At 42.8% G+C, this 12630-nt stretch overlaps 1 protein-coding gene across 5 annotated transcripts in view; it reads right to left on the bottom strand.

Moving 5' to 3' along the window:
* The window catches only part of WDTC1 (WD and tetratricopeptide repeats 1), a 44349-nt gene that overhangs the window by 25393 nt on the left and 6326 nt on the right, over positions 1-12630 (bottom strand). For 2 of the 5 annotated variants that reach the window (XM_038377926.2, XM_038377925.2), the window contains exons 2-6: positions 10461-10523; positions 5086-5233; positions 1897-1980; positions 957-1003; positions 381-492 (exon numbers count right to left, since the gene is read on the bottom strand). In XM_038377926.2, the coding sequence (XP_038233854.1) occupies positions 381-492; positions 957-1003; positions 1897-1980; positions 5086-5193 (351 nt within the window). In that variant the 5' untranslated portion in view covers positions 5194-5233; positions 10461-10523. Of the gene's footprint in view, positions 1-380; positions 493-956; positions 1004-1896; positions 1981-5085; positions 5236-6122; positions 6198-7848; positions 7978-10460; positions 10524-12630 lie in introns of all 5 variants that reach the window. The other 3 variants (XM_043506102.1, XM_043506101.1, XM_043506103.1) reach the window with 3 other exon arrangements.

Here is a 12630-nt window from a genome sequence, read left to right as displayed (position 1 = left end):
ACCTTCTGTAATTACGTATGTTCCTTGCATCTGCTTGCTGAACAAGTCTCTAGCAATGTGACATACAATGCAGTTCTCTCTACGGCATTTTTTTTCCCACCTAGATTGATATAACCACCACTGCCAGTACATATATGGATACGTGGCCAAGCTCAGAGGACTGCATAGACAGATGCAGAATACTACATCTAATATAACTTTTCCTAATACTGGAAGTCTTTACATTTAGTACTCTTTGGAGAACTTGCTTATGGAAAAATATTCCCCAGCAACATTTAAACAAGAAGTTATTTTCATGCAACTCAAACATGGAGCCCCATCCAGCTGTGCCCTCTTTACACCTCTCTTTTTCAAACGCACACACCTGGGGCCTCACTCACCTTGACAGAGAAGATATTTGCAGTATGCCCAGTGTGCATAGAAAGAAGCTTCTTGTGATGCAGGGGATCCCAGACAATGGTGTGCTGATCATCGGAGCCAGATGCCAGCAAGCTGAAAAAAACCAAGAGGAGAGAGTGCTACAAGCATTGCTTCATTCCCAGCTGTGATTAGCTGCTCAGCTACTCCTCCTGTAAGCCCACATCCTGTCATTCACAACTGGTCCTCAAATGTGCCCCACACCAGAATCCATGCAGCAATTCATAAGTGTGTGCATAGGCGCTGACGCCATGGGTGCTCCAGGGCTGGACTCTAGTCCTCTATGGAAGAGGATCCTTCGCTTGCCATCCAGCCCCCGTTTCTTTTACCAACTCACAAGAGGAGCATTTCCAGATGCAGCCAACAAAATAAGACTCATTTCCAAAACCTGGATTTATAGTTCAAAACCTTTAACCTGAGCCCTCATTTACTTCACTAGGAAGAGGAAGTGACCCCTTATGATAAGATGATCCTCAGCCCACTCCTGGGAGAGCTTGGGCTATCAGTTTGTTCATCCCTGAATCGAGACACATACTTACTCTCCTTTCTCATTCCATTCTAGACAGTTGACACATCCAGAGTGACCCTGAGCAAAGAAGGGAAGAGAACGTTACACAAACTGCAGACTTATCAAGGACTATTATGAAACAAGGACATAGCAAGCACCACTCACAACTTGTTCTGATATAAGCAGCTTTCCATTTCAGACACCCCTACCCACACTTCAAATAGGCACCTCCAGGAAAGAAAGGCATGCTCTAGCTTGTTGGGAAAATAATTTACAACTGGATACAAGAGCAGCTCAGCCTTAGAGGCTAATGCTGCACACAAGGAAAGGTGACTGTTTCAAAAGCTCTTGGCTAGGCTGAGAATCATGTGCACAGATCCTTGGGGGAATACACTTTCATTTCATACACTTTCTCCCTTTGAGAAGCATCTTGCATTTGGGTGAATGTGCAAAATACTTTCAGCCTATCTAACAAAGGATTACAAAAGGAACGGCTGGAGTGCCTAGTCAGCATTTCAGGAGGTGGGGGGGGGGGGGAATAGATTTAGTGGGGAGAGGAAGACAGATTTGAAGAGTGGTGTGGAGGGGCAGGAACTGAATTTGTACCAATGGGAAGACAAAAACTCTCAAAGATTTGTAATCTGTTTCGGGAGCATCAGACTGCAGTGTGACAATTCGCTTGTTAGTTTCTAAGGAACTTACTGCAGTCACAAATGTCATAGGAAGAAGTCAGGCCGTTTGCCTATGTCAAAAACAACTATGAATAGGATTAGTGCCTGTCCTGGGTACAAGACAGCTGATGTTGTAGGGTGTAGTAAGTTAGCACTAAGCTCTAGAAGTGCTTCGTGTTGAGGAGACAAACCCGGACTCTTATGGGAGTTTATAAGTCTGTGGAGCTCAGACAGGTGTGTGTTATGCAGTTTAATGAGGAACAGGTAGGTAGTTTTGTTCTTCTTGCAATGTTCACTTACCTGCAACTCTGCTTCTAGGCCCAGGCGTTGGATGAATGGGTCAGTGACATGATAGTGCCGCTCAAAGCCTAGGGCGCCTTTCTCCTATGTGAAGGAAAAGCCACCACACTTACTACAGCAAGCACAGAACACTCCCTTATCCCAAGGAGAGTCAATCATTGAAAAAACACACAAACTCCCTCCCAAAATGGGCCATGGCACCAGCCAGATGCCTTTCCTCTGTTTTCTTATCAGCTTGAAGAACACTCATGCACAGGGTATGTTGTATTCTCCAGTTCAGAAAGAGAGAGAAGCCATCATTTCACCGCTATTAGCAATAAAACCCCAATTGCCAGGCACAGGTCCAGCACCTGAGATAAGAATCAGGGTGACCCAAGGAAAAGAAAAAAAAAAGGGATGCCTGTTTTGTATTTTTTTGCCAAAAAGATAACCCAAGAGTTTGAAGGAGGCCTGCTCTTTTGGCAAGAACAGGCTGAAAGCCAGAAGCTTCGAGTCACAGCTGAAGGATAAATGCAAGCACTAGATTAGCGCTATTCAGAAAAGCTACCATGACACATACAACCCTGTCCTGAAGAACTAAGTGTCATTTTACTACAAAATCCACACTTGCATTTTCACTGTTCCAAGGCTATTCTCAGTCTTCCCGAGATCTTTAACCGCTAGACAGGAGATAGTTGGGATATTGAACTGGGCAGCCTTCTTTGACACAGCAGAGGAACAGAACAGAGGCATACAACTGCAGTACTATTAGCACAGGCTGTTCCACAGAGAAGAGAACAGTTACCACAATGCTGTGCCAGTACAAATTCAGGACAGTTGTTTCCCTATATTCCTTAAGGAGATCACCGATATGTTAGTAGTTGGCTCAGATGAAGGGAGGCTAACTGCAGAGGCAGTACATTCCTAGTTACACCAAATATCACCCTAGCTCTTTATTCATTAAATGCAGAGAGGCTCTATACTAATAAGCTTCTTATATAGACCTTGTCACCATAGTATCTGAGCCCCTTTTGGAAGTACATTCAGCAACGAGAGCCACATTAGTTCTTTCTCCCCCACAAGGATAAAGGTGTTTTTAAATAATTTAATAGAATACATGTACACTGTTTATATTTGCAAAAGTAAGATCAAAAGAGTGCACCTTGCACTTGGAGAAGAAAATTGCAGGGTCTGATGGTTAATTCCTGTGAAAGTTCATTCCATGCTTTTGGATCGGCCCTTGAGAAAGCTCCGCTCCATGTCCGAATGGGATCTACCCTTGTTGTGCATAGTTCCATTGTGCTTGAAGAGCAGAACTGTGCAGACAGGTTGCCAAAACTAATTCAAAAATACAGGAGAAACCCAGAGGTTCAGGGGCTGCTTAGGCATGATTGAGGGGTGGCTGGGCCAAAGTTGAGTGGCATCGGGACCTTGTGCACCAGATCAAGTTGCCAACAAGTAGCACTACCCTGGTTGAAATATAGGAGAAAAGGTGTCTGTCCCCTACTAAATCAGCTCAAGCCAGTATTTTATTTAAATAAGGGACATCCCTTATAAAACAGGACTATTGGCAACCCTACTTGCAGTCCTTGCCCTGGAGCTTTAGACAATCTTTTAGGTATCCTGAGCCCAAACCACTGAGCACCTAACACTTTAGTCTAGAGAGTGGCAGAGCAGCATGTCTATACTTTGTTGGTGCCATATTACAGGCCACAAATTAAGTTCCACTGCATTCCCCACTGTGGGCACAGGGCCATAGTGCAGGAAATTAAGTCAGAGCATTGGATGTTCTGCCCTCCTGCCCAGCCCAATACCTGGAAAGGAGGCAGTGCTGGCATTATTATAATCTTGCATGTTTCATCTCATTCGTTCCCAATCATTTACAAATTTAAGATACAAACAATTTAAATACCATACTACAACTTGAAGACACAATGGTAATGAGTGCCTTAGAAATACAAATACTAGCATGACAACAATTTAGGAAAGAAAAAAGTTTAAAGAAAAGGAGTACTTGTGGCACCCTAGAGACTAACATTTATTTGAGCATAAGCTTTTGTGAGCTACAGCTCACTTCATCGGATGCATACAGTGGAAAATATAGTGGGGAGATTTTATATACAGAGAACATGAAACAATGGTTGTTACCATACAGACTGTAACAAGAGTGACCAGGAAAGGTGAGCTATTACCAGAAGCGGGGGGATGGAGGACCTTTTGTAGTGATAATCAAGGTGGGCCATTTCCAGCAGTTGACAAGAACAGTAGGAGGGGAAACAAAGAGAAATAGTTTTACTTTGTGTAATGACCCATCCACTCCCAGTCTCTATTCAAGCTTAAGTTAATTGTATCCAGTTTGCAAATTAATTCCAATTCAGCAGTCTCTCATTGGAGTCTGTTTTTGAAGTTTTTTTTGTAGAAGAATTGCCACTTTTGTGTCTGTAATTGAGTGACCAAAGAGACTGAAGTGTTCTCCGACTGGTTTTTGAGTGTTACAATTCTTGACGTCTGATTTGTGTCCATTTATTCTTTTACGTAGAGACTGTCCAGTTTGGCCAATGTTCATGGCAGAGGGGCACTGCTGGCATGATGGCATATATCACATTGGTAGATGTGCAGGTGAACAAGCCTCTGATAGTGTGGCTGATGTGATTAGGCCCTATGACGGTGTACCCTGAATAGATATGTGGGCACAGTTGGCAACGGGTTTTGTTGCAAGGATAGGTTCCTGGGTTAGTCTTTTTGTTGTGTGGTTGCTAGTGAGTATTTGATTCAGGTCGAGGGGCCAAAGGAAACTGCTCAGGAAGTTAAAGAATAGATTTGTCAGAGCTGAAACTTGGCCAGGGCTCAGAGGTTAACACCTCTAATCTACTAAAGGGATTTTAATTGATCACAAGTCACCAGAATCTCTTGGGTTTCATCCAAGATGGTAACTCCATCAGTACAGTATCCCCAACACTATGCTTGGGCACTAGTTCAATATCTACTCTGAAGGAAAGTGCCCCCCTACCTAATCCACAGCACAACTTCCTGCAGCAAAGTTTCCCAGCCACGTGTCAATCCTTCTGAAAGCTAACAAGATCTCAGCAAGATGGGGTATGGCAGATACCAGTTCTGTGAAGACTATCCCCACAGAACTTCTCCAGCATGAACATTACACTCTCCTTACCCATCCACCAACCACAAATAAGTGTCTTGGATGACACATACCTTGATCTGCCTGTGGATGAGGTCTTGAGTAATGTTTACTTTTGCCATCTTCTCACAATGAGGGAGACAAAAGAAAGCTATAGGAGGAGGTGCAGTGCATCCAAGCATTCCAACAAAGCAGAGATCCACGGTAAAGACATTTAATTACCTACAAACAGAGAAAGAAAAACTTAAACAGGTCATTTATGCACATGGCTAATTAAGTGTTGTCTCCAACTAATGGCAGTGCTGAGCTCCCTTCACAATAAACTTGTGAGGCTCGTGCAAGGCTCCTCCACGAAACTCAGGAGTGAGAAGCAGCGACTCAGAAGGGCAGAAGGGAGATGGCTGACAGTAAAAGGACAGAACAATTGTTTCTAGGGAAGCCCTGTAAGAAGCAGAGACCTTGGAAGTACTGAGGCTGTCAACGATGCAAGTCTTGGGTCCCTCCTACCCCCAACCCAATCAATGTAATAAGAGTATTGGGCTAGTCTGCACTAGAAGGGCTACAGTGGTGCAGCCACACCAATGCAGTGCATCTGGTGAAGATGCTCCATGTCGATGGGAGAGAGCTCTCCCATCAGCATAATAAAATCACCTCTGCGAGAGGCAGTAGCTATGTCGGTGGGAAAAGCTCTCAATGGTGCTTAGGTCAGTGTAACTTACATCACTCAGGGAGTGGCTTATTCACACCCCAAAGCGACAGACATTATATAGACATAAAAGATAGTGTGTACAAGCTCTTCCATATGTATGCTTTCTAACCTTTTGCTTCTAGTCAGGAGGCTCCATTTTAAAAGGAAAACAAATCACAACTGAATGCAACTGACCACCACTACATTTGATTATGAACTACAGTAAATTACTAGAAGAGCACAAGTGTTCCTTCGATATGATAAAGACTAATTAGTGATCAGACATTGCTGTCATCTTGACAGTTCAGATCAGCAAATGGTGACTTTTTGAATGCAAGGAGGGATCTGTTTTGAACAAACTAAGCAAGATAGTAAAGATGGTTAATTTTCAGGGAGTAAACTAACATAACTTGCCCAAAGGCTTTGAAATTTGAGTCTCAGCATACAAATGTGAAATACATTCATGTGTCTCAATCCTGTTCCCAACAGAAGGTCCAGCTGATGGGAGTATAAATAAAGCATCAGCTCCTAGTGAGGTTACCCTCATTCAATTATTAAGGATGCTGTACCTATCACTGTTTCAACATTTTTAAACCCAACTTTGAAAGTTCAAGTTTTAATATACATTCTATGTTATAGGCTACCAGAATTAAACGTGACATTCTCTTTAACGAGAGTTCATGAGAACTAATCTAGCTTGTTCTCAGTATACAACTCCAAATAAGGGTAACATTAAGGATCTTATTTAAACCTGTAAGAATCAGGAAATGCTAAGCAGAGACTGAAATTCAGGTATAACAGGGAATGTTAGAACTCCTAAATGTGAACTTTTTAGCTGTGTGTAGCAGTCATTGATCAGATAAATAGGTCTTGGTGAATCGGGTTGTGGAGAAGAAGAAGAAACAAGGTGGAATAGCCTGTCATCCCAGAAGCCTGGGAACAATTCCTAGAATAAATCAGGAGAGACAATGAATGTTATTGTCTTATTCTTACCTCTTTGCACACATCTTAAAACAAAATTTTGTTAAATTCTGCACATCAAAAGTTCAAAGTTTGAACAGAAGAAGGTGCTGCAGATCAGGATGAGAAGAGGGGAGTTTGGACAGCATGTCTGTAGCATATCTAGGTATGGCCAGCGCTACTGGGCCTTCGCTACTCAATCTAAATTTTGCTTACACATGAAGTATTACCAGAAAGCTGGTGTGTATGCCCATTACAAGGCCTTACATTTTTAAGTGATCTTAACATTACCCATATTAATCCCACTCCCAGACTCAGTGCTAAAAGGCAGCATTGTGAATGCATACGAGTCAGCAATATTTCTAACCTTGAGGTAAGATGATTAAACTATCAGATTTTTTTTAAACTAACCTCTGGTTATCCAGGCCAGTTTATCAACAATGTTGATAAATTCCATAAGGGAATAACACATCTTCTATGAAAGAAAAGGAGGACTTGTGGCACCTTAGAGACTAACAAATTTATTTGAGCATAAGCTTTCGTGAGCTACAGCTCACTTCATCAGATACATTCTATGGTTAGCCCAGCAGCAAACCCAGTGGCAACAAATAAGATTGTCACACTCCATTCCAGATACTTTTTGTGCAGAATGGGGATGGGGAGTTGGCTCCTACCTCCCCTTCTATGCCCAACACTGGGCAAGGGAATCAGCCTGACTCAGCAACTCATAGGCAGACACAGAACTGCAGGGCCCCAGAAGCACAGGGCACCAAATCATTACTTGTGCCCAAGGCCAGTCCTGGGTAAAAAACATCAATGTGCAAAATAAGCTACTTTGTCAGAGAAACCAGCAAAGACTGTTTCCAGTCAGTCACTTTTCTGCGAGGCTCAGAGTGAAGATAAGAGAATTTCTACTGACCTCTCTGGAAAGGGAGCTTCAAGTTTTGATAGACTGACTTTTCAGCAGTAAGCTTCACCTGTGATCTTTCCCACAGTACCTCCACATCAACCTTTCCAAGCAACAGGTCTCTACCTGCACTTCTTCCAGAGTGAATCTCCATGGTTCACTCAACTTTACACTGCCTTGCCAGGCTACAAAACCCCCTATTCCTAGTGTACGGTTAGTACTCTATACCCCTTTGCAGTCTCTCACACATGCCCCCCCCCAATGACAGCCTTCACTAATTACCTTCCCTCCCTCTGGTAAGAACCCCACCGTTCTACAACTCTGCCTGGGGCATCAGATCCCATTTCCAACAGTGATAATATGATAGGCCCAACAGGTTTTGGCATGTACAGGACACCGGCCTCCATGAACCTGTGATCAGAGGTAGATAAAAGTGCTTCAAAACCACTCTTTCTAAACAGACATATGGTCCATTCACACCAAGGTACACAGCACACAGATAAAAGGGTTAGTATCCCAAGAGCTCTGCACACCTGGGTCTTGCCTAAATCTCATCACTTCTTCAAAAACGTAGGCAAGCCTGGCTGCCTCAGAAATGCTGCAGGGCCTCTATATCAGACCAACTGCCCCTGTTGCATTCTCTGCCTCAGTCCCTTTCCATGCAAGAATCATAAAAGTGTTTGACTGGAAGTTACTTCGAGAGCTCTTCTAGTCCAGTCCCCTGCACTCATGGCAGGACTAAGTATTATCTAGACCATCCCTGACAGGTGTTTGTCTAACCTGCTCTTAAAAATCCCCAATGACAGAGATTCCACCTCCTCCCTAGCCAATTTATTCCAGCGTTTAACCACTCAGACAGAAAGTTTTCTTAAGGTCCAATTTGAATCGCCCTTGCTGCAATTTAAGCCCATTGCTTCTTGTCTTATCCTCAGAGGTTAAAGAGAACAATTTTTCTCCCTCCTACTTGTAACAACCTTTTTTGAAAACTGTTATGCCCACTCAGTCTTTTTTTCTCCAGACAAAACAAACCCAATTTTTTCCAATCTTTCCTCACAGGTCTTGTTTTTTTTAGACCTTTAATCATTTTTGTTGCTCCCCTCTGGACTTTCTCCAATTTGTTGTAATCTTAACTGGACTATTGTGTCCAGTTTTGGACACCACATCAACTCAGAGTAAAGTGGAAGAATTACTTCTCGTGTCTTGCTTACAACACTCCTGTTAATCCATCCCAGAATGATGTTCTCTTCTTTTGCAACAGTGTTACATTGTTGACTAATTTAGCTTGCAATCTGCAGATCCCTTTCCGCAGTATTCTTTCCTAGGCAGTCATTTCCCATTTTGTATGTGTGCAATTAATTGTTCCTTCCTAAGCGGAGTACTCTGCATTTGTCTTTACTGAATTTCATCCTATTTACTTCAGACCATTTTGAATGTTAATCTTATCCTCAAAAGCACTTGTCACCCCTCCCAGCTTGGTATCCCGCAAACTTTATAAGTGTACTCTCTATACTATTATCTAAATCATTGATTAAGGTATTGAACAGAACTGGACCCAGGACCGATCCCTGTTTCCCCCTAAGCAGCTACTGATCACTCCCCACATTTCCCTCTTCCTCTCCAGACAGGGATTTTTAACAATTTCATGTCCTTCTGATCTTAAGATCCCAGACCTAGAAAAATAAGCCTATTACTTGGCTGGAGTCAAGCATGTAGGCACGTCCAAATTAATAGCCCACCCATAGTTCTCTAAAGGATCCTTGAAGCATTCCCTCCCCCCACATCCCCCGAGGAGATAGAGAAAGGTATAACACAACCCAATGTCTGGAGGGTGAAGCGATTCACACTGGAAAGAAGGCATACATTTTTAACAGTGAAGATAATTAAGAACTGGAACAATTTACCGGCAGTCATGGTGAATTCTCCATCACTAACCATTTTTAAATCAAGAATGGATGTTTTTCTAAAAGATCTGTTTCAGGAATTATTTTGGGGAAGTTCTGACCTCCTGTGTAACACAGGCCATAGATTACATCAAGTTTTCAAACTGCAAGGCATACTCCCCCCTAGGGGGAGGCATGGAGGAATGTTTGATAGGGCTCAGAGAGGGAGTGTCACCTCCACCCCCGACTCACTTCAGTGGGCCACCCAGCCTGTGGGTCAGTATCAAAGCCTCCATGCCCAGTGCTGGCTCCAGCCTTGGGAATCTATATCTTATCTCTAGTCATTGTATTGTTTCCTGCTTGTTCTAATAACCCCTTTTAATTCAACTCTTATGTGGTCAGTCGGAATGCCAAGCAGGTAAGCTGAGGTACATAAAAATCTTCATAAAAATGAGGATCTCCCTCCTTCTCCACATAGACCAACACAAACTGACATTTAGCCAAGAGTAGGGGACTTTCCAAATTCTTCAACTTGTTAACAGTGGCCCAAGAAAAGCATTTACAGTCTCTCAGAAAGTTCCATTTATGAATAAATCTCCCCCCCATTGCAATTTTGAACATCCTGAACTACCAGTTCGCTGAAAGAGCACAGAGACAAGCCAGTCATTTGCTATTTTTGCGAGGTGAGCCAGCTTTTGGGATTGAGTAATGAGATATGGAGCGTCTCGACTCACTTAACCATTCAGACTCAGCCCAGTTTTGCTGTAACCAGATGGGTGTTATGCTCAGCTGGCTGGCAGTTTGGTAGCTCATTTGGAATGAGTTTGGGATGTCATAGTTTCGCTCTCAGTGACAAGCATCCACATAACCACCAATGAAGCCTTGTTAGGATTCTCAGAGCAGTCAATAGGGCTCAGCTACCCTTTTGCCCGTACTGGTGGTCATTCCACGGCATGATTTAGGAATATTAGTGGGACAGGGCATATAAACGCCCCACCGCTTCCCATGCTGTACCTGTTCTGCAGCTATATGAAGAATTTCTGTCTTCAGGTCTGGCAATCCTGCGTATCAGTAGTACTAAATGTCAAAAAAAGGGAAAAAAAGAGCAAGTTACTCTTACAACAAAATACTTGTCTTTGCTAAGGACTGTCCCAACTTAAAGTCACTACCATCACTGCACAAGTCTATAAGAGAACAATTCGCAGTTCTATTAAATACCCCCCGCCCATGCCCCTTAACCCAGAAAGGACATTTGCACATTTATTTTTAAGCCTTTGACTGATACAAGAGCAAGAAGGGAATGGCTTGGGACAAAATGGTCAAGCTGCTTACTCTCATGCTTTCCAGTTTACTTTTGCCTAGTAAGAATTTGGTCTTGATTCTGAATTTTGTAAGATTTTAAACACTGGTCTGGAAGAATTCTGTAAGTCTGTGTCTTGGAAGTGGTGGTGGTTTGGAGAGAAAGTCTGAAAAATTGCTTTTTGCTTTCTTCATCTACCCTTCATTGCTCAACAGGTCTTCAGAACCAAGCCTGCAAGATCCTAAATCCTTCTTCAAGAGAACTTATTTTAAACTTAAAATCTGTCCAGTTGGACTGCAGGCCCTGAATGATCACCTAGTGGTTTGATAAGGGGACTGGGAACCAGGATCTCCCAACTTCTAATCCTAGATCAGGCATGGTTGTAGTCCTGGGAAAGTCAAAGAAAGTTAGGACTGGAAGAGACCTCGAGTAGTCATCTAGTCCAGCCTACTGTACGGAGGCAGGACCAAGGACACCTAGATCATCTCTCAATGGTGTTTGTCTAATCTGTTTTTAAAAACTGTGGGGATTCCACAACCTCCCTTGGAAGCCTACTTCAGAGCTTAACTACCATTATAGTTTGAAAGTTTTTCCTAACATCTAACCTAAATTTCCCTTGCTACAAATTAAGTCAATTACTTCTTGTCCTACCTTCAGTGGACATGGAGACCAATTGACCATCATCCTCTTTGTAACAGCCCTTAACATATTTGAAGACTTATCAGGTTCCCCCTCTCCCTCCCCCACATCTTTTCTTAAGACTAAACATGCCTAGTTTTTTTAAACCTTTCTTCAAAGGTCAGGTTCTCTAAACCTTTTATAATTTTTGTTGCTCTCTTCTGGACTCCCTCCAATTTGCTCACATCTTTCTTAAAGGGTGGCAGTGCTCAGAACTGGACAAAATATTCCAGTTGAACCCTCCAGTGCCAACAGAGCAGGACAATTACCAACAGTGTCTTACATACAATACTGCTTTTAATACATCCCAGAATATTAGCCTTTTCTGCAACAGCATCATTGTTGAGCCATTGGATTTGTGATCCATTATAGCCCCCAAATCCTTTACCGCACTACTACTGCCTTGCCGGCTATTCCCCATTTTGTAATTGTGTATTTGATTTTTTCCTTCCTAAGCACAGTACTTTGCACTTGTCTTTATTACATTTCATCTTGTTGATTTCAGACCAGTTCTCCGATTTGTCAAGGTAGTTTTGAATTCTGACCCTCTCCACCAAAGTAAAAGCAACCCCCCACCCCGCAATTTGACATAATCCGCAAATCACAATCTCTGCCTCACTTTCGCCACGTTTGATGCTTGCCTAACCCACAAGAGCGTTGCATGGGCTAATTAGTGTTTAAAGTGCTTTACAGATAATGAGCACTATAAAAGTGCTCATTATTAATAAACCGGATTGCCACTCTGCTAGCTATGCTATCTTACTCTTAAGATTTAAAGATAATAGTCCCCGATTAATTTAGAAACAGATCCCAAAATAAAGTTTAGATTAAGGCTCTTAAACCTTATGGATCTCCTGGGAAGTACATCTAAGGGCTTCTAATTATTCTTGGCCAACATGATTACTGGATGTCCCACTTTTTCATTAGGAGGGTGGTGAAGCATTGGAATGCGTTACTTAGGGAGATGGTGGAATCTCCTTCCTTTGAGGTTTTTACTGTCAGGCTTGACAAAGCCCTGGCTGGGATGATTTAGTTGGGGATTGGTCCTGCTTTGAGCAGGGGGTTGGGCAAGATGACCTGCTGAGGTCCTTTCCAACCCTGATCTTCTATGATGCTAAAAGGCCATGCACATTCGTTACCCCCAACAGAACGTATCAGTCAATGTATGTTTCTCTAGCAGCAGGTCTCTTGGCCCATGTGGCTCAT

The sequence above is a fragment of the Dermochelys coriacea genome, chromosome 19 (assembly GCF_009764565.3).
Source record: "Dermochelys coriacea isolate rDerCor1 chromosome 19, rDerCor1.pri.v4, whole genome shotgun sequence".
In the NCBI taxonomy this organism is placed as follows: domain Eukaryota; kingdom Metazoa; phylum Chordata; order Testudines; family Dermochelyidae; genus Dermochelys; species Dermochelys coriacea.
The sequence above is the reverse complement of the archived record's forward strand: the minus strand, read 5'-3'. Positions and strand labels throughout refer to the sequence as shown.